Source organism: Amblyraja radiata, chromosome 1 (assembly GCF_010909765.2).
Source record: "Amblyraja radiata isolate CabotCenter1 chromosome 1, sAmbRad1.1.pri, whole genome shotgun sequence".
NCBI classification, from domain to species: Eukaryota; Metazoa; Chordata; class Chondrichthyes; order Rajiformes; family Rajidae; genus Amblyraja; species Amblyraja radiata.
Window position 1 is genome coordinate 154,224,125 of NC_045956.1, and position 25,682 is coordinate 154,249,806.

Genomic DNA, 25,682 nt, shown 5'->3' on the forward strand with positions numbered 1-25,682 from the left:
CATTGGAAAATGATCATCAATGCGTCCATGAGTACCCTGTGATGCAGACCATCAGGCCCTGGGGATTTATCAGCCTTCAGTCCCATCAGTCTACCCAATACTATTTCTCGCCTAATGCAAATTTCTTTCAGTTCCTCTGTCTCCCTGGATCCTCTGTCCACTAGTACATCTGGGAGATTGTTTGTGTCTTCCTTAGACAGAAGACAGAACCAAAGTACCTGTTCAACTCATCTGTCATTTCCTTGTTGCCCATAATAATTTCACCCGTTTGTGCCTTCAAGGGACCCACATTTGTCTTTACTAATCTTTTTCTCTTAACATACCTAAAGAAGCGTTTACTATCCTTCTTTATATTCTTGGCCAGCTTACCCTCACACTTCATCTTTTCACCCCCTATTGCCTTTTTTACGTTCTGTTGTCCTTTGAAAGTTTCCCAATCCTCCAGCTTTTCGCTACTTTTGCTATGTTATACACCTTTTCTTTCAGTTTTATTCCATCCCTAACTTTCCTTGTCAGCCACGGTTGCCTCATACTTCCCTTAGAATCTTTCTTCCTTTAAACAGAAATTCCTGCTATTGCTGTTCCACCGTCATTCCTGCTCGGATCCTTTTCCAGTCGACCTTGGCCAGCTCCTCTCTCATACCTTCATAGTCCCCCTTGTTCAACTGCAACACTGACACTTATGATTTAACCTTCTCCCTCTCAAATTGCAGATTAAAGCTTATCATAGTATGGTCACTACTTCCTAGCAGTTCCTTTACATTGAGTTCCCTTATTAAATCTGGTTCATTAGACAACACTAAATCCAGAATTGCCTTCTCTCTGGTAGCCTCCAGTACAAGTTGCTCTAAGAATCCATCTCATAGGCATTCTACAAACTCCCTTTCTTGAGATCCAGAACCAATCTGATTTTCCCAGTCTCCCTGCATATTGAAATCTCCCACAACCACCGTGGCATTACCATTGTTACATGCTCATTAACAATTACTGTACCTCATGTTAAAGACATAAACTGACAGCTAAAACATAAGCAATGGGTAACACTGCAAAAAGAAAATGGCATCACCCACCCCATGCCCCAGCTCCAACTGGTCCCCTATCCACTTACCCCTAATTCCATTTTCATTGACATATTGTCATTACGCCAAAGCAAATTTAGGGTAGGGTGCCAATTACACAACCAACGGGCAAGAGATAGAAGTCAAATACAAAATAAAACAAGCAATTTTTTAACAAAACTGAAGAAAGGACATGACCTGAAATGCCGCCTATCCATGTCCTTCAGAGATGCTGCCTGACCCTTTGAGTTACTCTAGCGCTTTGTGTTCTAAGCAAGATTCCAACATCTGCAGTTCCTTGCATCACCAACTTTTATGTAAGCCATCTCATTATATGAAAAGTAAACTTTCAAAATCTGGCCAGTTTAAATGAGTAAATGTGACAAATTCAAATCAATGAGTTGTAAAATAATGGAAGAAAAACATCTTTCAGGTTAGACTTTCTGAAAGTCTTACTGACGGCAGAGTTTCTATTGGGCACATTCCAAAATATACTGCACAAAATATAACAATACAGCAATGATATAGGTCATGTTTGGAAGGTAACCTACATTTGGAAACTGGACTCAGACATAGATAAGGGCCGATGACATGAAAGTGTCCTCTCATTGAACCCTGGAAGATCCTCATTATATCCATAGCGCAATAATTTAACGTTGATAGATCATGTAAGAGGTTGAGGGAAGAAGGCAGGAAAATGGGGTTAGGAGGGAGAGATAGATCAGCCATGATTGAATGGTGGAGTAGTAGACGATGGGCCGAATGGCCTAATTCTACTCCTATCACTTTATGATGTCATAGGAAGCTTAATTCGCAATCACGTTGGGGTCAAAATTGGAAGCGTTCCTTCACCAGCATGCTTGACCGATATAAATGCAATGAAAAAAAAATCAGTGCAACCAAAGTATTGGACAAAATAAATAATGTATCTACTTAAATCTATTTATTGAATAAAAAGTGTTGCTTACAGATTTATCCTTCCAGTCCAAAACATTGTACAGTAGAGGAGGAATTGAATTCTCAATAGCTTTGCCAACATTGCTACGGAATGATTCACTTGCTGGTAAACAGCTATTGGGGAAGAAAAAAAGTTTTTTTCTTATACAAGGCCACAATGTACTGTACAATTTCCAAATCCAATAAACTTTACATGGGTAAAAACATACCATAATTTATTGGAATTTTAAAGATTAAAAAGATAACAGTTTAATCATATTCAAGTAACAGCAACAAGAAACAACAGCGATTGGTACAAAACTGTTTTAAATGAGAACCCTCATGAAAATACTATTTTCAACAGCACTACATTAATAGTTAATTCAACAAGGCTCGCTGCTACTGCTGGGCAGGAGGTACTGAGGCTTGATGTTGCACATCCTACCAGCTTCAGGTGCAGCTACTTTCCAATAACTCAGGTTCTTGAACTGATCCACACATCCACGATCCTACCTTGGGAACTATGCCTCACCTCTTGCACTACCATAGCCTCGTTTTTTTTTTTGCAGACTTTTTTCTTTTCATATGTAATTTATGTCTAATTTGTGCTTTTAGGTGCTGTCAGAGTCTATGAGTCTGTGATGCTGCCATAAGCAAGGTTTTCATTGCACCTGTCGCTTACCATACTTGTACATGACAATAAACTCGACTATTAGATCTGAACATAAATACATTGATAATATATCTCATTGTAATGACCCACATTGCCAATAAAATAACATTCCAAACTTTAAATGGTAGTTTCACTCGTACATGAAAATGGTCCTGAGCTTATCTTTGACGCCATTCAATATAACAGGTAACGCACAGGAGCCAACTTGAATCATGTTAACTCATTTCATTCCTTCTAACTCAAGCAAATGTATTTTACATTATCACTTACAATAAGTGAAACAGGAACAATGATCATCTGCTGTCAAGAGCTAGTCTACGTTTTTTTTTAAGTTAAAAAAAAATTCAAGACAAATACCTTGAAGGTAGTAGGTAGATAAAGCTCCTCCCATCTTCAGTCCAAATAACAACCTTATCAGCATCTACAAATTCACCCCCAGTCCAAGACTGGCCACCCTCACTGGATACTGAGCACAACAAGGAAAAGTCACCAGCATCAAACACCTGAAAGGTAAAGGAAATACATTTAAATGAGATATGCTAATTATGAACTAGCACAATTAAGAACTAATTCCAGTGGATGGATGAAGATTTAAAATATTAGATATATGAGTAATTTTGGCCAGAAACTTAGTAATGTAGAGGTTTCAAGGAGATGTGGACAAGCAAGCTGAATGGGCAAGACAAGACAATGGAATTGCAAATTCTTGTTGCAACAGACAGCTGCTAAACAGATAAGGGTCTTTAAAAGCAAAGCTGGTCGATCACAAAAAGGGAGAGTAAAGCCCTTGGGAAGGTCAGACATCATGGAAAAGTAGAAATTGAAGAAAATAAGTTTTATAGCAAAGTTTCATAGAGTAGCATTTTAAGTTGTTGTACATGATGGAGGGGGTAAAAAGTATTTAGGAGATCAGTAATTATTTGCTTGGATAGTACGGTTTGAAGCCACACAAAACATGGAAGCACAAGAGAGACATCAAAAAGAAAGAAAATCGATGAACAGCATTCAAAGGGATAGCAGCACTTGCATCGTGCACAATTTCAAAGGTAAACTCGCATGTTGACTTCCTGAGATTTGTATTTAAACTTTTCATCTCAGAATTTCCTATTTTTAATTGCAAAAATCACGCCTTTTGCTACAAAACATCTTACCTTCCAATATTTGGAGCAAACCACCAGAAGTGATCGTTGCGTATATGTACAAAATGAAATGCTTTGACAATTCAAACAGTAAATAGGCTTGGATTCCTCTTCAAAGATTGGTTCAGTATCCTATAATGTAAGTGCATGTCCCAATATCAATGAAATAGATATATACAGGTAAATCAATATAGGTACATGAATACAATTGCCTGCATCTACATTTTACCAAAAGTATTATCAACTCATCTCCTGACTGTGTGTTTGGCCTATTGCTTTCTGGAAACCATAAAGCTTATACATTCATTATGGTTCCATTTATTTAATTGATCTGATAAGTACAAGAAATAATTTTCTCAATACCTCTCCAGTACATTGAATTTTACCACTTTTTGTGGATGGTCTATATTTACATCGTAACCTTGTTCATCAAGAGTTAATGTTTCCAATATTCTTCTCAAGCTCCCATTCTCCGAGCTTTACAACATCCTACTGACTCAACATTCTACTGCATATGTTGTGTGTCTTCAATTTGTTCTCGTGAATCTATTATATGCACCAAATCTAAATTCTCATCTTCAATAGAAGCCTTTATACCAATCTTAATCACTAATGCGTTACAAATTCTACCAACATGCTCTCTGATTTTGTTAACTTGGGTTCAGTTTATAACACTTTTGCCTGTGTAGGATTGCTATGGGTTCAAAACCTGCTTAAGACTTCAGCATATAAACAATGTTGAGATTTGAATGTTGTTGGAGAGATTGGTGCATTCTCAGAAGCATCAACTTTTAGATTGGATAGTACATCAATTTGCAGCTCGCTGTTCAAATGGGTTCAAAATGATATTATGCAGAAGAGGTCCCAAAGTTCAAACTGATATTTCCTGGTCCACAAACACAATTTGAAATTTCAATTTATGAGGGCACTGGGTGAGATCTTGACTCACATATTTGAAATAAACTGAGGATTTGAGCGGCACGGTGATGTAGCGGTAGAGCTACGGTCTTACTGTTAAGGTTCATTTCTTAAAACAGACAGCTCACAATAGGTTAGGTAAACCAACACAAGCTTTACTGATCATTAGCCAGCGAGAGTGCCAGGGATACAAAGTCAAGTATATAACAGATACTTAACTTCCCTGGGCTACCACTAGAATGAATAAAGTCATACAACATATTTTATAGTGTTTTGGAAACAGTCACATGGTTACACGGAGTGGCAGCAATGACGTTTTATACAAATCAATACAGGCATTCAAAGTATTCTTGTCAGTAATACAATACACTTGCCATCTTGTGGTTCTATCAATCACAACTGCTGATCACATTAATGTCAGCTACCCACAGAAGTTCCTGTTTACAAAGACTACCAACTCCAAAGGAAATACATCCTCTCCTACCATTGTAAATGTATTTTACTTGGGCTAACAGGAAGCAGCTTGAATGCAGGCCTCTAACTTCCTGATTACCCAGCTCCTTCACAGCACAAAATTATAAAGCTTCAGAACCCAAAGAAGTCAAATTAATCTTTATTTAATAAAACATCTTACATTATAATTTATTATTAACTAGGATATTCTCATTACAGCGTCAGAGACCTGGGTTCGATCCTGACTACAGGTGTTTGTCTCTACGGAGTTTGTACGTCCTCCCTATGCCTGCGTGGGTTTTCTCAGAGTACTTTGGTTTCCACTCACACTCCAAAGGCGTACAGGTTTGTAGGTTAATTGGCTTGGTGTAAATGTAAATTGTCCCTAGTGTGTGTAGGATAGTGTTAGTGTGCGGGGATCGCTGGTCAGTGCAGACCCAGTGGGCCGAATGGCCTGTTTCCATGCTGCATCTCTAAACTAAACAAAATACTAAATGTATGCCACTGACAGGTAATGTTGGCTTCAATTGCCACTTATGGCAAAGTGTACCACAGGCTAATGACATGTGTTTGCAAACAAATAAGCATTCTGGCCTTCACACCCAGGATTCTGTCATTCAAGGTAGACAAAAGTGCTGGAGAAACTCATCGGGTGTAGCAGCATCAATGGAGCGAAGGAAATAGGCAAAGTTTCGGGCCGAAACCCTTCTTCAGACTTCAGTACTAAATACTTCTTCAGTACTTCAATACTAAACATGATTACTTCCATTTACATGACAATGCTGTGTTCCAAATATTATGGTGCGCTCAAATGGGGGAACTATGTATAAACACTGCTGTATTTCTACATGGTGAAACCAAAATGTATAAAAATGGCCTTTATTAAAATGTGCACTTTAACCACATGTGAATTTTTTTCTATTACAAATCTCGAACTGTGGAGTACAGAGGCAAATAAATAAATGATGGGTCTTTGTCCCAAATATTGTGGAGGGCACTGTATTACACGATAAGCATTGGCAGATTAAAATTACAAGCAACCTTGAAATTCAAAAATGTGATGATAGTTAATTATAAATAAGTTTAAGGTCAGAAACAAGAAAATTATCAGAGGCCAGAGGGAACACCACCGGAAATTGGAGGATCAGCACCTCATATTCCGCTTGGGGAGCCTGCATCCTGGGGGCATGAACATTGAATTCTCCCAATTTTGATAGCCATTGCTGTCTCCTCCCCTTCCTATCTCTCCCTCAGACCTCGGGCTCCTCCTCCTCCTTTTTCCTTTCTTCTCCCCGCCCCCATCAGTCTGAAGAAGGGCTTCGGCCCAAAACATTGCCTATTTCCTTAGCTCCATAGATGCTGCTGCACCCGCTGAGTTTCTCCAGCATTTTTGTGTACCTTCGATTTTCCAGCATCTGCAGTTCCTTCTTAAACATTCTGATGAGACACGTTGGAACATCAACACTGCACTGATTTTATAATCCCTTGTGATATATGTGAACCACTCCACTGTAGATTCAAACAGAACATGGAAACCCTGTTAACTTACAAAACTACTCAATCCATATCTTCAAAATCATACCTGCATTCGACTGATTTCAGCAGTAATAATCCACACCTTTAAGATTCCAGTTACTGAAACTCCAATCACTGTGTCTTCTGAGAATAAAAAATAATGAAACACCAATTATTTAAGTGCTATATGATCATTAAATTAATAGAGACCATTAGGATCATGGTGCGACTAAGCTAATAGCGCATTTTAGACTTTTAGACAGGCACATGAATATGCAGGGAATGGAGGGACGGATTATGTACAGACAGATAAGGGTACCTGTGCTGTACTGTTATATGTTCTATGAATATCAATCTTACAGATGCCACTAAGTGTGTTTATCTATCCTCATACTTTCAAAAAGCAATCCATTGAAGAATGCCATGGCTTTTAAACAGATTTTACATAAAATATGAATATAGAAAATCGATTGCAGAGCAAATTGTAATGTTTCCTCGCATCCTCACTACCATGTTATACAACTAAATCTTACTCATTTAAATGAAAACCTTTTCACAGTCAACAGAATCCAAATCCAATTCACCATAACTTTAGCACCACTATTTTAGATAATTTAGCCCAAAACACCCTTGAGAAAGCATGCACCTCAAGTGCACACCACCATGCTACCTGCACTTAACTTCTGTGGCCAGATTGCTACAAGAAAGGATGCGAACCAAAATTGTTGCCTGTCCATCTCCTCCAGAGATGCTGCCTGACCCGCAAGGTTACTGCAGCACTTTGTGTTCTGTGCAAGATTTCAGCACCTTCAGTTTCCTTGTGTCTCCAAATATTCAAAGTTTCCTGTCACATCTGTCCATGATCTATGACTCTGTCTCTGGTAGAAGATCCTGAGACACCCCCCTGATTACTTCTTGATTGCTCATGCTGTCAAAAGTCTTTACAAGGTGTTTCCACATTGAAGTCTTAACCTCAACTTACCTTTGCAATGAAGTTCAGCAACCCCCTATCAAATTAATGGGACATGCTCGATAAAGCTATGATGCCAGATAAGAAATTCATCCAGCCTCAGCTACGTCAGATCAAGACCTCCCTCAGGGATCAGGGGCAGAATGACATGTGCTGTATGTACTCTCTTCTACAATGCTCAGGAGCACAAGTTATGAAAAAAACTCAACTGTGAGCAGCACTTTTCCAGCACAGCTCTTTCAAACCACCAACAAAAGACTCGTATATTTCAAGCATATATGTTGACAGACTTTTTCTGTCATTTCTACGTCAAATAATTCTCTATGCATGGACAAAGATTTGTTTTCTAATTTCATCAACAGGCATGTCGGACAAGAAAATTTCTTTTGGGATAATGCTAGATTACTCGATTTTGGAATAATTTTGTGGAATTTTACCTAAAATATGCCTTCCCAATTGTTTAAAAGAAACTGAAACTTGCATAAATAAACAACTTTATCGAGGGTCTATCCTGCTTTGATGGCTGTCAAAAGCTTTTCAAAATTAACTGCAAGATACTAAAAATGGGTCACGCAAATAAGTAACATTTGCTGGGCAAGATATATCATACATTTATAATGCCTCATACATTTAGCAACCAAGCAAGCATCTTGGGTGAAGTGAAACTCAAGATGGCCATTCTTGAGATAATTAAAATCCAATAGTAACAGAAAAAAAAAATCACAGCATCTATCTCTATATTACTAAAAGTAAGATCTTGACAGCTTTTGACTCATTGCGATGTGATTTCTGTGAGAACGCCGGCACTTACGGCCGTCATTTTTGGTCACCTCGCTCAGAGCCCCCCTCCGCCGGACTGGACCAGAGGATTTTTGCCATCCATGAAAAATCAGAGAGATATTAATGTTTTTTTTTAATTGCCATTCTCTCTGCTGCCCCTGCTGGTGGGAGGGGGGAGGGAATATAAAACCAGGAGTGTGCCTCACTCAGTCTCTGCAAGATGGACGAAACTAGAGGGTCATGTCTCTCTGATCTCAGAATAACACTGAATACATGTCTACTCAACTGTGAGTGCCCTTAATGTTGTTTGAAAATGAAAATATGGTTGGTTTGAAGTAAAAAGGCACTGCAAATGGTTGTTTGGGGGGTTTGGGCTGAAGTAAAAAGGTACTGCAAATGGTTGTTTGGGGGTTTTGTGTTGAAGTGAAAAGGCACTGCAAATGGTTGTTTGGGAGTTTTGGGTTGAAGTAAAAAGGCACTGCAAATGGTTGTTTGGCTAAACTTGACAACTTCCTGTTAGCACTATATTGATTTTAGATAAAACGCTACCACTTGCGGCTGTGATTTTTGGCCATCTTACTCAGTCCCCCTCCACTCATCAGGTGCACAGGATTCTTCCCATCAATGAAAAATAAAAGTGTTATTCGTGTTTAAAAAATGTTGAGAATCTCTCTCCTGTCAATCACGCCACGAAGGCCACACCTTTTCCAGTGGGAGGAGGAGGGATTATCTATATTACTAAAAGTCTGTTCTTGACCGGTTTTGGCCATCTGTGCTGCGATTTCCGAGAGAACGCCGCCACCTACGGCCGTCATTTTTGGCCACCTTGCTCAGAGCCCCCCTCCGCCGTATGTGTGCCGAGGATTTTTCCCGTCGATGCAAAATGACAGAGATATTAATGATTTTACAAAATTTCCCATTCTCTCTGCTGCCCCTGCTGGCGGCAGGGGGGAAGGACGATAAAACCAGGAAGTGGTGTGCCTCAATCAGTGTCTGCAAGCTGGAGGAAGGCAGAGGGTCACGTTTCTCTGAGCTGTGAATAACACTGAACACATGTCTACTCAAATGTAAGTGTCCTTAGTGGTTCTAAAACGCTTGCAGAATGTGTCTATTGGTTCTAAAATGTTTGCAAAAAGTGTTTATTGGTTCTAAAATGTTTGCAAAAAGTGTCTCTTTTGGTTCTACAATGCTTGCAGAATGTGTCTTTTTTGGTTCTAAAATGTTTTTTTAGGTTCTCCCTTCCCCTTTCCTCTCCCCCCCTTTCCTCTCCCCCCTCTCCTCCTCCCCCCCCCCCCCCTCTCCTCTCCTCTCCCCACCTCACCCCTCCTCTCCCCCCCTCTCCTCCACTCCTCTCCCCCTCTCCCCCTCTCCTCCACTCCTCTCCCCCCCTCCCCCCCTCTCTCTCTCCCCTCTTTTTCTCCCCCCCTCCATCCCCTCCCCACCATTCCTCCCCTAAACCCCCTCCCCTCCACACACCCCTACCCCCTTCCCTCCACCCTCCCTCCCCGCTCCCCACCTCTCCCCCCTCAGCACACCCTCTCTCTCCCCTCATTCCCTCTCTCCCCCCTCCCCCCCTCTCTCCCCTCCCCCACCCTCCCTCCCTCCCCTAAACCCCCTACCCTCTACCCTCCCTCCCCATCCCTGCTCCCCACCTCACCCTCCTCTCAGCACCCCCTCTCTTTCACCCTCACTCTCACCCTCTCTCTCTCCTCCCCTCCTCCCCCACCTTTCCCCCCTCACCCACCCTCCCTTATCCTCCTCTCCAGCCCCCTATCCCTCTTGCCCCTCTCTCTGTGTCTCTGTCTCTGCCTCTGTCCCTTCTCTCTCTGCCCTCACTCTCTACCCCCGCCCCCCCCCCCTCTCTAGATGTGACTGCAAGTTGGGGGCTATGCGTCAGTAGATAGGGTGGTTATGGGGTAAAAGGAGCAAATTAATAATATTAATATAATATCAAGGGGGTAATTAGCGTGAGTGCGGGGGGGGGGATAGTTAGTGTGTGTGACGCTGCGTGCCGCCCCCCCCCCTGCCCCCCCCACACAACCGCACGTTGGGGGATCAGACCCAACGGGTCTGCACTTGGTCTAGTAAAACCTGGAAGTGTGGATATGGCTCAGTCTCTGCATGATGGGGGAGGGAGAGGTCACGACTGTCTGAGCTGTGAATCAACTGAACACACTGAATGGCTACTGAACGGTGAGTGTGGTGTTTTGTGTGGTTTTATGGTGGTTTCACCCTGCTTGAAATGGTATGAAACTGCATTTGAATGTGGTGGCCTTGCACCCTCCTTGAAATGGTATGAAACTGCACTTGAATTTGGTGGCCTTGCACCCTGCTTGAAGTGGTTGGAAGCTGCACTTGAATTCGGTGGCCTTGCACTCTGCTTGAAAAGGATAACGAGGGATAAAATTGGTCCATTAGAGAGTCAGAGTGGCCAACTATCTGCAGAGCCAAAAGAGATGGGGGAGATATTGAACAGTTTCTTTTCTTCGGTATTCACCAAGGAGAAGGATATTGAATTATGTGAGGTAAGGGAAACAAGTAGAGTAGCTATGGAAACTATGAGGATCAAAGAAGAGGAAGTACTGACACTTTTGAGAAATATAAAAGTGGATAAGTCTCCAGGTCCGGACAGGATATTCCCTAGGACATTGAGGGAAGCTAGTGTAGAAATAGCAGGGGCTATGGCAGAAATATTTCAAATGTCATTAGAAACGGGAATAGTGCCGGAGGATTGGCGTACTGCGCATGTTGTTCCATTGTTTAAAAAGGGGTCTAAGAGTAAACCTAGCAATTATAGACCTGTTAGTTTGACGTCAGTGGTGGGCAAATTAATGGAAAGAATACTTAGAGATAATATATATAAGCATCTGGATAAACAGGGTCTGATTAGGAACAGTCAACATGGATTTGTGCCTGGAAGGTCATGTTTAACTAATCTTCTTGAATTTTTTGAAGATGTTACTCGGGAAATTGATGAGGGTAAAGCAGTGGATGTTGTGTATATGGACTTCAGTAAGGCCTTTGACAAGGTTCCTCATGGAAGGTTGATTAAGAAGGTTCAATGGTTGGGTATTAATGGTGGAGTAGCAAGATGGATTCAACAGTGGCTGAATGGGAGATGCCAGAGAGTAATGGTGGATGGTTGTTTGTCAGGTTGGAGGCGAGTGACGAGTGGGGTGCCACAGGGATCTGTGTTGGGTCCACTGTTGTTTGTCATGTACATCAATGATCTGGACGATGGTGTGGTAAATTGGATTAGTAAGTATGCAGATGATACTAAGATAGGTGGGGTTGCGGGTAATGAAGTAGAGTTTCAAAGTCTACAGAGAGATTTATGCCAGTTGGAAGAGTGGGCTGAAAGATGGCAGATGGAGTTTAATGCTGATAAGTGTGAGGTGCTACATCTTGGCAGGACAAATCAAAATAGGACGTACATGGTAAATGGTAGGGAATTGAAGAATGCAGGTGAACAGAGGGATCTGGGAATAACTGTGCACAGTTCCCTGAAAGTGGAATCTCATGTAGATAGGGTGGTAAAGAAAGCTTTTGGTGTGCTGGCCTTTATAAATCAGAGCATTGAGTATAGAAGTTGGGATGTAATGTTAAAATTGTACAAGGCATTGGTGAGGCCAATTCTGGAGTATGGTGTACAATTTTGGTCGCCTAATTATAGGAAGGATGTCAACAAAATAGAGAGAGTACAGAGGAGATTTACTAGAATGTTGCCTGGGTTTCAGCAACTAAGTTACAGAGAAAGGTTGAACAAGTTAGGGCTTTATTCTTTGGAGCGCAGAAGGTTAAGGGGGGACTTGATAGAGGTTTTTAAAATGATGAGAGGGATAGACAGAGTTGACGTGGAAAAGCTTTTCCCACTGAGAGTAGGGAAGATTCAAACAAGGGGACATGACTTGAGAATTAAGGGACTGAAGTTTAGGGGTAACATGAGGGGGAACTTCTTTACTCAGAGAGTGGTAGCTGTGTGGAATGAGCTTCCAGTGAAGGTGGTGGAGGCAGGTTCGTTTTTATCATTTAAAAATAAATTGGATAGTTATATGGATGGGAAAGGAATGGAGGGTTATGGTCTGAGCGCAGGTATATGGGACTAGGGGAGATTATGTGTTCGGCACGGACTAGAAGGGTCAAGATGGCCTGTTTCCGTGCTGTAATTGTTATATGGTTATTATATGGTTGAAATGGAATTTCAAGGAATAGCGGTGAGTCAACTGCCAGCCCACCAGCCGTCAATGAGCTACCAGCACATCAGGCTTGAGGGACTAAGCTGCCACCCCAAGAATCCATTTGGCCCACAATGTCCATACTAGCCCTCTGGAGACCAGTAGTCCCCGCTGCCAACAACACTCATACCAGTGCTCCAGAAAGCCCCCCCCCCCCCCCCCCACCCACTGGCCACCAATATTGGAATTGGTGGAGAGGTGGAATATTGCGTTGGGGGACCAGCCCTCCCGTGTGAATATGGCCTCCCACTTAGTCTAGTAACCACTACTTTTAACAATTTGAAGACTGAAAAAAAAAAAAGATAAATATATGAATTAATTGAGAAATAGAACAAAATCCTCACCTTGTGTTCTCAGTGAGCGTAAGATACTCAGTGAACTAATCCAATCAGGAGAAATCTTGGACACCAATGAATAAAGGACCTCCAGGCTACTAGCGTCAATGACAAGGATTTCTGGGTAATGGCCATAACAAAGCAGTCTTCCTTCGCGTTGAGTTCCAACATTGAACTGATAAAACTATTATTAAAAAATTACAATGATAAAGTTTAACATAATTCCAGCTCCAATGTTTAATAACTTTACCAATATTTTCATGACAATCCTATTCCAACAGTCATGTATCTGGAAGCATTATTTAATCAGATTTACACCCTCTGCCATACCCAACCATCTTTTTCAAACGTAGTGCTTGTCAACCTTTTTCCCTATACATCTTCTCCAATGTCCAACATTGCCCTCTCCTCATTCCAACCTTAGCTATCTGATGACAGTGGCGTAATCTTAGATTGTTTATCTCTATGCCAATATCATTACCTCCAGAGAAAGGGAGCTATTCAACCCAAACTGGTCAATTGATCTGTTACCTTAACATCCCTTACCAACATTTCTTTTCTGCAACGTCTGCTTTATGAAATTTCAGTTCTTTACTGGATTTCAAAAATAAATGAGATCTTCTTGTCAAAATACTTCAAGATTTAGCACTTTCTTTTCTGTGCTGCCCTGCAATGCCCCAAGAAGAGTTCCTTCAGTTTTGGATTTTGTGCCTCATCCATGAATTTTTGGCAGTCAGAGATATGGACTGTAATATCTAGAACTCCACCCTGTCTGTCTTGTGTCAAGTCTTGGTTGAAATTCAAATTCTATCGATTAAATACAAAATCAGAACAAAAGAAACTGCCTTGAATATCCCTCATTCACTCCATTATCACACAATAAATTAAAGCCGTTGATTGCCACTGATTAAACCAGATTGCACAACTTCAGTTTTCATTTAATTACCACCTCTCCTGACCCAACCGCCTCCTTATAACTTCCAGATCAATACACTTCTGATTTTATGTTGAATCGCCGTTTATTAAATCAAGCTCACCTGTCCCGCCATTCCAACATTGCACTCACCTTGCTTGTCTTTTCCCCACCTTATTCACTGGTATCATTGCATATGAACCCACCTTCTTGTACAGGTGTAAAACCCCATTGAATATCAAATTTTAAACATTTCACAGATAAAGCATTTACAATAGTGACATCTCTTCATATGATTATTTATTAGCAAGTATCCAGATGATCAATGCAAATAGGCTAAAATTATGTACAAATTAATATCTCAACATCTCCAAGCAATGTATATGCCCTGCTCCAAAATTTGAAAACATTTTTGCATCATGTTGTCACTTGTGTCATGTTACATTTCAGAAATTCTTCATATTGAAAATGTTGGTAAAAGTTTGCCTGAATCCCAGCAATTTCTGCACTACTCACTTGTATGCCGGTATGAGTGCATGCCAATTTAGTAAATTCTATACATCTTCCATCATTCACATCCCAAAGACACATCTCTCTGCAAGGAAAAAAGTATGAATAATGCTATATTAAGGTGCCGTTATTTAGTTAAACTAACTTTAGCATAAGCAGAAAGAACAAAATAAATGTACCAGGATTCTGCAGAATATTTCATCCAAATTGTCTGTACTCAGTGGGACAATTGCAACAATGGGAGTATTTTCTTTGGGACTACAATATCATTTTGATTCCAAGATGACTTGTGTACATATTTGTGGTAAAGATTGTTCTCGACTCGACATTGGTAAGTGTCCTCCCAAGGTAGGACATTAATGAATGTTCCTCACTTGATTTTAAATTTGGCAACCTCTCTATTTTAGAAGCAATGGCCACAGGTGAAACCTGCCTCCAATGGTAATGAAAACAGAATCAATCATAGTTTTCATCATTTATGGGGGAATAATTTGCAAGGTCTCATAAGATGTGAAGGTGGTTTAAAGACAGACACAAAGGCTGGAATAACTCAGCGGGTCAGACAGCATCTCTGGACAAAAGGAATAGGTGATGTTTTGGGTCAAGACCTTCAGACTGAGAGTCAGGGGAAAGAGAAACCAGAGATATAGACAGTACACAGGAGAAATAAATGGAAGATATGCAAAAAGCAATGGCCTATTTTGTGCCCCACATTTCCTTGATTATGGTTGTTGAGTTAACCTGCTGAGTTGCTCCAGCCTTTTGTGCCAGTCTAAGGTCTAATAATACTTTAGCTTGCACTATCATGGACTTCTGGTATCAAACTCTGACTTATTGGTGCAGTATAAATAAGTTTTCCATCAACCACTCCCAATTCAAAATTAAAACAGCACTGACCACTTTAGGGGAGATAACATGAAACGTTTCCTTGTATTTTGGTTTGAACTATCATGGTCTGGTTTACCTAGAATAACTGATAATTTATTCTATATTTCTTTTTCGTGCTATGTTTAAATGTGACTGTAAAATTGTACAAGTAATTGTACAAATAATAATTTAATTATTCTATTCCAGGTTGATATGACAATTAATCACTCTTAACTCTTGAAAAAGGAGACAGAACAGATTGCTCCATAATGAGCGAGCGTGAACAATCCACGCTAAATGGCTTATTTATGTGCTTAATATTTTTAAGATAAAAACTTGAAAACTTCTATTGTGTTACTTTGGAATCTCTTTTGCAAAATAAAACAGCCTCAATTTCATTTACCCAATAACGAATTTCTGAAATCTAGAATCGTGCTCTTTGTTCACCCTGTCCTCTCAAAGAGGAAAATATTGTTTGATGATGAGATAACCAGATTCACTTAAACATAAGTGGGGCTTCATCGGGCTTCATCGGGGCGCAGCGGAAGAATTGCTGCTTCACAGTGCCAGAGACCCAGGTATGATCTTGTCTATGGGTGCTGCCTTTACGGAGTTTGTATGTACTCCCTGTGACCGTGTAGGTTTTCTTCGGGTGCTCTGGTTTCCTCCTACATTCCAGGTTTGTAGGTTAATCTGTTTCTGTAAATTGTCCCTAGTGTATAAGGTACAACTACTGATTGTTGGTTGGCTTGGACTCGGTGGGCCATAGGGCCTGTTTCCATGCAGTATCTCTAAATTCTAATAATTGAACCAATACAAATCGGAATTAGTCAATGCCTTTTGGCAATATGAACTCTGCAAATTCGTTTTTTGTTCTTAGAACTTAAAACATTCCATTCAACTGCATCGAAAAGTGTTTCTTCCAGAAAAAGTTAACTCCAGCAGTATCAATTTACATATCTTCTTAGCTTAAAAATGCTAAGAGTAATCTGTCATCCCTCTGCCACCCCTGTTATATAGGTTTTACCACGTTCAATTTCTTCCATTTACTAATTTACTCACCCATTTTCAGATGCACTGACAACATACTGTTTGTCACTGCCGGCATTGGCTTTGGAAAGGCAAGTGATAGATGATGTGTGGCCAAACAGCAGAGCCCTTGGAATGATCTGCGGACACACACACACACACACAAAAGATAAATAGTAATGGTTCAATTGCTACAATAAATTCCTGCTTCTTAAAGTCAGGTTTTGATAATTAAACAGATAATCAAAGATTTTCACTGTCAATAAAGTCGTTTGTGATTCATGTTAAACTACAGTAAATAAAGCTCATGATGCTCTGGGTCTCATTATTAAAGAAACAAGCATACAATCTGCTTTTCAAATGGTTATCAACATAACTACACTTGAATAAAATAGTCAACCTACAAAACATAATGGCATTTATTACTTCCTGCAAGTTGTTCTTAATGATCTTAAGTAAAAAAAGTATCTTCCAGCTCTTAAAAAAATGAATGCAATAAACTGGTATAGATGTCTGATATTCTCCACAAAAATAGTTACTGTACAATAAAGGAGTCCCAGGCAGGAGGCATAAGGATTAAAATAGGTATGAGAGAAAACAAACATATGTGGTTAAGCGCTTCTACAATTTTCCCTACCAATACAAACATTAAGAACAAAAATGAATAACTAAATAGGAGAAATAAGGTGTTCTGTGGAGGGGGAGGAAACAAAAGAAAAGTAGGGGCAAGGACAGACAGAATCAAAGTGAACAGAGAAAGAACAACATTAAGATGTCATGACAATGACTTTATAATACATCACAGCCTGTGTCATATCGCAGGAAATCATCAGGCAATCCAAAGTAACCATATACTTACCTTCTTTATTTCATGCAACAATAAATACAAATTTGATATGTTTCAATATAGAAATTGAAAATTGATTTTGTAATTCTAAATAGTAAACATAATTTTAAATAATAAGAACCAACCTCTATTTTCAGAGTTAAATCCCAAAGACAGATTTGTCCATCATGACATCCTGTAACAATAGTTGCCAAATCATCCATCACTAGTAGAGCTGAAATGCAATGCGTTGGCGCTTTGGGGCCCCACAGCACGATCGGCAACACCAGGCTATTTCCAGCCATTTTTACTTCTGGCCTGTTCAAAAATAAGATAAATTTAGAATATTGCAAAAGTGACATTAAAATGAAATAGTTGTAATTATAGTACAAATCTCAAAGCTTCAAAATATATATCCAGATTAAAAAGTAACAAGTTCAGTATATACAGCGTGAAAACTGGCCCTTCAGCCCAACTTGCCCATGCCGACCAACATGCCCTATCAACAACAGTCCCACCTGCCTGCATTTGGTCAAGAGTCAAGAGAGTTTTATTGTCATGTGTCCCAGATAGGACAATGAAATTGCTACTTGCTGCAGCACAACAGAATATGTAAACATAATACAAAACGGAAGATAAAAGTTCAGTATGTCTATATCCCATTGACCATATATACACAATAAATAAACAGATAAAGTGCAATAACAATGATAGACTGTTATTGTTCAGAGCTTATTTGTTGTCGTGTTTAATAGCCTGATGGCTGAGGGGAAGAAGCTGTTTCTGAACCTGGATATAACAGATTTCAGGCTCCTGTACCTTCTTCTTGATGGCAACGGTGAGATGAGTGTGTGACCAGGATGGTGTGGGTCTTTGATGATGTTGGCAGCCTATTTGAGGCAGCGACTGCGATAGATCCCTTCGATGGTGGGGAGGTCAGAGCCGGTGATGGACTGGGCAGTGGTCACAACTTTCTGCAGTCTTTTCCGCTCCTGGACGTTCAAGTTACCAAACCAAGCCACGATGCAACCAGTCAGTATGCTCTCTACTGTGCACCTGTAGAAGTTCGAGAGAGTCCTCCTTGACATACCGACTCTCCGTAGTCTTCTCAGGAAGTAGAGGTGCTGATGTGCCTTCTTTATAATTGCATCAGTGTGCTGGGACCAGGAAAGATCTTCGGAAATATGCACGCCCAGGAATTTGAAGTTTTTGACCCTTTCCACCATCGTCCCATTGATATAAACGGGGTTGTGGGTCCCTATCCTACCTCTTCTAAAGTCCACAATCAGTTCCTTGGTTTTGCTGGTGTTGAGAGCCAGGTTGTTGTGCTGGCACCATTTGGTCAATCGGTCGGTCTCACTTCTATACTCTGACTCATCACCATCCTTCTAAACCTATCCTATGTACCTGTCCAGATATTTTTAAACATTGTGATAGTATCTGCCACAACTACCTCCTCTGGCAGTTCATTCCATATTCCCACCATCCTTTGTGTAAAAAGGTTGCTCCTCAGGTTCTTATTGAAACCACAATTAAACAGTTAAGCATTTGATAAAGTCTCCCATGGTAGGCTATTCCGGAAGATTAAGATGCACTGGATTAACAGTGACTTGATCGTATCGATTCAAAACTGGTTTAGTGATAGAAGATAGTTGTGGTGGAAGGACAAAATTCACACTGAAGGTCTGAAACCAGTGGAGTTCCACAGAAACCTCTTGTTTGTGATATAAATATTGGACGTGAATGTTCGTGAATCAGTTACTACATTTGTAGATGATACTAAAAGTGCTGGGGTCATGGACTGTGAGGATGACTGTCAAAGTATACAGTAGGATACAGATCAGCTACAGAAATGGAAGATGGAGTTTAAGCTGAGTAAGTGTGAAGTGTTGGATTTGGGAAGTTGAATTCAAGGGGAAAATATATGCAGGGCTCGAAATTCACGGTTGCCCGGGTGCCAATGACCACTCAAACTGCCACCGGGCAACCTAAACGGCGAGTCATTTTGCCCGGCTTGGCAACTTGGTTTATACCGAAGATAGACACACAAAAACTGGAGTAACTCCGCGGGTCCGGCAGCATCTCTGGAGAAAAGGAACGTGACGTTTTGTGTCGGCGACGGTTGTGGGAAAGATGCTAAGTGTGGCGTGACGGAGGGTCGGAGCTAAAGACGGGCAGCGGCGACGACGACAGCTCCATCTCCTCCTCCCGCACCCCGCCCCGCCTGTTAGCGGCAGCTGCTGCCACTCCGCCAACGGCTCTTTCAAAACAGACCCTTGGAGGAGGGAGGTGTCGGTCAGAGGCGGAAGTAGAGTAGGGGTAGGGAGGGGGTGATTGGAGGAGGGAGATGAACCAAAACACTCTCGGCAGACCTGCACCGCAGCCAGGATCAATCCCGGTCTCCGGCGCTGCAATTGCTGCAGAACCGCCACTGGACCATCCCCGTCCCCGCCCGACGCCTCTGGCTATCCCCCCCCACGCCCGGGGATGGCCAGAGGCGTCGGGAGTCAGACGGGCGCGGTGCCCCCAGCCAGCGCAGAGAAGCAGCGTTAAACCCAGCTCTGCCTGTCCCGCCAGGTTAACCAACAGCCATGTCTGGATTGAGACAGGGCTGTAGGCGAGACAGGCAGTTGAGCTGCATTTAGCGCTGGATTGAGCTGAAATTACCGTTCACTGGAGCCTCCGAAGCCTCGCGCGTGTGTGAGTGTGCGCATGCGCGCGCGGCCGCTAAGATAATCTGTCCGCGGTCCCCTCTATATTTTGGTTGCGATTTATGTGCCTGACAGGTGTTGTCCGAGGAGCGCTAGCTCTCGCTCTCTCTCTCTCGCTCTCTCTCTCTCTCGCTCTCGCTCTCGCTCTCGCTCTCGCTCTCGCTCTCGAAAGCGCAGTGTGCGATTGTCACTGACACGTTATTAGAGAATTTATTTTAATGGCAAATCAATGCTGTTAATATGGAGTATCAGTACTGTAGTTATTTAATTAGCAACATTCACAACTATACGTTGGATTTATCCAGGTTTTACTTCTACAGTCAGTCATAGACATCACAAATTTGGTCAGGAGATATTTCAGTTGAAATTTTAATGTTAATTCTGAAGTGGGAATGATGGAAAAAGCGTTGATCAACAATTTTTTATTTAAATGGTGCTTACAAACTGGGTATCTTCATTGCCACATACATCTAATCTGAATGTCTGGTAATGTGGCGTCTTGACACCTTTAAATATATTATCAAACATTTGCTGCATTTATGTCCTTTGGCCATCTCTTGTTAGTTAGTGTAATGTCAGATGGGTATAGTCAGTTTTGTCAGCTATTATCATAAAATGCCTTTAGAAAATTCCTTGCAACCTGTATATTTTGTTGTGGATAAATTATGTGGGAAGCGAGAGTGTTTCTGTACCAATAGCAATAACGACCCATGCTATGGCCATGTCATGATAATGTTCGGTCCTTCACAGAAAACATGCTTGTAGTGTGCATGGTTAAGCATATATGTTATCAAGGTCCAGGATCTATTGACACAGGTTGATCATACGCTGAATAATCCAACCACATTTTTATTTGGAAGTGGAAAGAAATAATAAAAATTGCATTAATTGCAATGTGTAAAAAGAGTTGAGATACCGTATTATAATTTTGCTGCATGTCATTGTGGTATATATCATGTCTTGATTGGTGAATATGTTAGTTTGTGACTTTATTTGAAGCAGAAATAATATGTGAATGCATAATTCCGACTGGTAACTGCGCACTTCGTCCGAGCACGCGTCATGCAAGCCATCTTAAATGACCACCTAAAATGTCATTTGGCAACCTAAAAAGCTGCCAAGGTTGCCCGGCTGGCAACAGGGGAAAAAAGTTAAGCGAGAGCCCTGTATATGGCAAGATCATTAACAGCATTGATGTACAGAAAGATAAATTCCTGGTAATGGCAACACAAGTATATAGTGGTAAAGAAGGCATATGGTATACTTGCCTTCATTGGTCAGGACATTGAGTACAAGTGTCTGGAGGTCATGATTCCGTTTTATAGGACTTTGGTCAAGCAACATTTGGAGTATTATGTGCATTTCTGGCTGTCCCATTACAAGAATAATGTGACAGCTTTGGAAATGGTGCAGAGGAGGATTACCAGAATGATGCCTGGATTAGGGGGGTATTAGCTTCAGGGACAGTCTTGGGTTGTTTTCATTGTAATCCCAGAATTCATGGGAGGCCTGATTGAAGTATATAAAATTATGAGATGCATAGAGAAGGAGGACAGTCAAAACATTTTTTTCAGGGTGGAAATATCAAATACTAGAGGGCATAGTTTTAAGGAAAGAGGGGCAAGGTGTGGGGCAAGTTGTTTTTTTACACACAGAAGGTGGTGAGTGCCTGGAAAGTGCTGCTGGGGTTGTGGTGGAGGCAGATTCGACAGTAGCATTTAATATACTTTTGGATAGTGACATGGATATTCAGAGATATGGATTATGTGCAGGCATTTAAGAGTTGGCCTTTACAGCATGCTCCACACAGACATTGTGGGCTGAAGGGCCTGTTCCCGTGCAGTACCGTTCTAGCAGGCACGTGCCGTCAGGGTAGGCAAGGTAGGCACTGCCTACCCTGACTAAAATTATAGCATAGTAATTACTAAATATAAATAGTAACGGTATGGGAGAAAATGGACTGGCATTATTTTAAGTGTATCTTAGGAAACAGAGAGAGAAGAATGGAACCCGTGTACCAATGATGTGGCAAGTACATTTCTTGGCGATGTTTTTAAATACCGTATTTCCCAGGGTTGTGGGGGTGGGGGGAGAGCTCCTTTCACAGCGTTTGAGGAGTCTGGCCCGGGGTAAAGTTGCGGGGAGGGTAGGAGCTTTCTGAAGGAGGGGATCTGGATCATACAAGTAACCCACTTGCGACGCTCCTTGCACGGAGCCACCGCATTGAGGCGAGGGAGGGGAGAAGCAGCTCGGGTGGTTGCGAGCGGCCGCCGGACCGGACAGCAGAACCGGCCGCCACATCAGCGCCTTCTGCCGGCCCCCGCTCACCTCTGGCAGCTCTCCGTCTAAATACCTCTCTCCTGCCACTCACTGGCCTCACTCATGTCCTTAAATTCCGACAGCGTGATTGAGGTTACGCGGCTGTGGGAATTTAAGGATTTGCAGGAAGTGGCTGACATGAGACAGCGGCAGGTGAGAGGTGTTCAGACGGAGAGCACTGCCAGAGGTGAGCGGGCCGGCAGAGGGCGTTGAAGTGACAGCCAGTTTTGCTGTCAGTCCCGGCAGCCCGCTCGCAGCTCCCCGAGCTGCTTCTATCCCCAGCGACAGTGCGGTGGCTTCGCGCCCGGAGAGCTGCGGCAGAGGTGAGTGAGTGAGTTATTGGGATTATCCCCGACCCCCTCCTTCTCAACACTCCTGCTCTCCCCGCAACTTTACCCCTGGCACAGACTCTCCACATGCTGTGAAAGGATCTACCCCCAATTGGTCCCTTGAACAAGTGTTGTCTTTCAATAAGATGACAACTGATTCAACTTTTCCCTGTGTTCCCGTTTTTCCCACGATCTCTCCACCTGCCATCACCCTTCACCCCCCACCCATTCAGAATAAAGGAGACTAGGAAGCCATGGGCAAATTGAATTGTTACTGTTTTTATTTTTATTTTTTATTTTTACGGAGAGAACAATCTGCGCATGCGTGGTTTAATTTTTTTTTAAAGCCAACTGACTGCCTACCCTGAGTAATTACTCACGGCACGTGCCTGCATTCTAGGTACTACTTATTCTCCAACCAGTTACTTGAATTTAAGACCAAGCATAGTCTCAACGACCATTTGTCAACCCCTTGCTCTTGGTCTGCCAAGGCCTACTGCTACTCCCAGTTGTTTACCATTTTAACTCCCTTTCGCATTCCCATGCTGAACCTCTTCCATTGACAGAGTATGGCCGCAAGCAAACTGGAGGAACAGCGCCTCATTTTCCACCTGGGTTGCTTGCAACCCAACGACACCCACTCCCCCCTCCTCTCCACTGTCCCTCATCTGGACTCCCACCTATTTCTCCCATTCCCATTTTCCTATATTCCTTCCTATGGCTTCACAACTCACAACTCTTCAATCTTATCTCACACCTTCTGCTTTTTATCTCTGGTCTTTGTTCCAATCATCAGACTATCAAAGCCCCTCTCGTCTGTGTCCACCTATTGACTGCCATGTTTTATCCTGCCTCCTCTTTCTTTTAGCTTTCTCCCCCCCCCCCCTCCCCTCCACAATCAGTCTGAAGAAGAACCCCAACCCAAAATGTCACCTATTGATGTTCTCGAGAGACGCTGCCTGATCCACTGAGTTAGCCCAGCACTTTGTGTCCTTTTTAGTAATCTTGCATCCTCAAAAGCTGTGGATAACATACCAGTAGATAAACTGAAGGCTATCTAAGGTAGAATTTTGGACAATCAGGCTAGCAAGGATCATGATGATTATTCAAGAAAACGTAATAAAGGTCACAGATTGAACCATCCATCATCATACTGAGCGGTAAAGCAGATTCAAGAAATCCTATGCCAAACACGCTTCTACTTCATAGGGTCATCAGGTCCTGTGATAGGAAGAGATTTATGCCATTTGGCCACATTGTCTACTCCGCCATTCAATCATGGCTGATCTATTTCTCCCTCCAAACTCCAATCTCCTGCCTTCTCACCATAACCCGACACCCATACTAATCAAGAATCAGTCTGAAGAAGGGTCTCGACCCGAAACGTTACCCATTCCTTCTCTCCAGAGATTCTGCCTGTCCCACTGAGTTACTCCATCATTTTGTGTCTATCTTCTAATCAAGAATCTATCTATCACTGCCTTACAAATATTATTTGACTTGATCTCCACAGCCTTCTGCGGCCAAGTATTCCACAGATTCACCACCCACTGACAAAAGTATTTCCCCCTCATCATCCTAAAGGAATCTCCTTTAATTCTGAGGCTATGGCCTCTGGTCCTAGACTCTCCCACTAGTGGAAACAGCCTCTCCACATCCACTCTATCCAAGCCTTTTTCTATTCGGTAAGTTTCAATGAGGTTCCTTCATCCTTCCCAAGTTCATATGTAGTTACTTCAACATGTTATTTTACATAAATGCAATCAAACAAAAATAGTAAGCTTGAGGAAGAGAAGACGTGGGTGACCAAACGATTGTTCATAGAAGTGGGTTACAAAATGATTGTTCACGGAAGAGAGTTTTAAGGAAAGCATGAGAAGGGCAACAGAGGCTGTACAAAGGATACAAGTGTAAAGCCTTGATGGCTACAGATATGACCACAACCTTTGAACGAAGAATAGGGGTACATTATGCTAGAAATCGCATTGTTGCAGTAAGAGTACAGGGACAAACCGGCAAAGCCATGAGAGAACTTAACCAAAAGAATGATTTTCTTTTAAAATAAAATATGCTTAACATTGAGAACCAATGTTAATTCACAAGGATGGGTGCGATTTAGTATAAGATTTAGTATGAGATACGGCTCATATGTTTTAACCAAACTAAAATTTGCAGATTGTTAATGGAAGGGGAGCCCTGACTATTATCCAGAATAGCGGTGTGGAAATAGTTACTATAGACAATAGACAATAGGTGCAGGAGTAGGCCATTCGGCCCTTCAAGCCAGTACCGCCATTCAATGTGATCATGGCTGATCATCCCCAATCGGTACCCCGTTCCTGCCTTCTCCCCATATCCCCTGACTCCACTATTTTTAAGAGCCCTATCTAGCTCTCTCGTGAAAGCATCCAGAGAACCTGCCTCCACCGCTCCCTGAGGCAGAGAATTCCACAGACTCACCACTCTCTGAGAAAAAGTGTTTCCTCGTCTCCGTTCTAAATTATGAGTTAAAAGCATGGGTGATTGTATCAAAAAATCAAGAAGGATGATTCAAAACCGAGCAATAATGTTGAAGGAGGCCACTTCTGTGATGGAAAGCACATGAGGTTAACATGGTGCGTCAAGAGCTGAATAGGTTACAATGTCTCAAATAACCCTACTGCAAATGAATTATAGTCTCTGGATTGCTTTATTTTGTCCTTTTGTGCATTAACTAGCATATGCAATCCTTTGTTTCTACACCTAGAATTGTTGTATAAATTAATTATGAAGTTTTACACAGGTTGCAATAAGCCTTCATGAAGAATATAGCAACTGTTCTGGCTTTTTAGAACTGAAACTGACAATTATTATTCTCTAACCTGCTTTAACATGGCACCTTCAACATGCATACATTGCAACAACTGGTCTATTTGCATCTCTTCACATCACTGCTCAATATGTTGCTGTGAATTTCCGTTGCCCATATCAATCCTACACACTCCCAATTAATGATTTAGCCCTGGGCATGGAACATAGTGTGTCCTCATGGCTGAACAGCAGGATGGATGTTAAGAGCTAAGATGAGTTAAGAGCTAAAATAATCTATATTCATTGTGATGATTTTTTAAAAATATAATTGAGCCAATTTACAAAATATATTAAAAGTATTTCAAAATTCATTCAC

At 41.7% G+C, this 25,682-nt stretch overlaps 1 protein-coding gene across 4 annotated transcripts in view; it reads right to left on the reverse strand.

Moving 5' to 3' along the window:
* The window catches only part of wdr7 (WD repeat domain 7), a 561,078-nt gene that overhangs the window by 506,717 nt on the left and 28,679 nt on the right, over positions 1 to 25,682 (reverse strand). For all 4 annotated transcript variants that reach the window (XM_033033128.1, XM_033033119.1, XM_033033110.1 and 1 more), the window contains 8 exons: positions 17,304 to 17,475; positions 16,365 to 16,471; positions 14,442 to 14,520; positions 13,022 to 13,196; positions 6,760 to 6,836; positions 3,819 to 3,938; positions 3,025 to 3,170; positions 2,027 to 2,129 (listed from right to left, as the gene is read on the reverse strand). In XM_033033128.1, coding sequence (XP_032889019.1) covers positions 2,027 to 2,129; positions 3,025 to 3,170; positions 3,819 to 3,938; positions 6,760 to 6,836; positions 13,022 to 13,196; positions 14,442 to 14,520; positions 16,365 to 16,471; positions 17,304 to 17,462 — 966 coding nt within the window. In that variant the 5' untranslated portion in view covers positions 17,463 to 17,475. The remainder of the gene's footprint in view (positions 1 to 2,026; positions 2,130 to 3,024; positions 3,171 to 3,818; positions 3,939 to 6,759; positions 6,837 to 13,021; positions 13,197 to 14,441; positions 14,521 to 16,364; positions 16,472 to 17,303; positions 17,476 to 25,682) is intronic.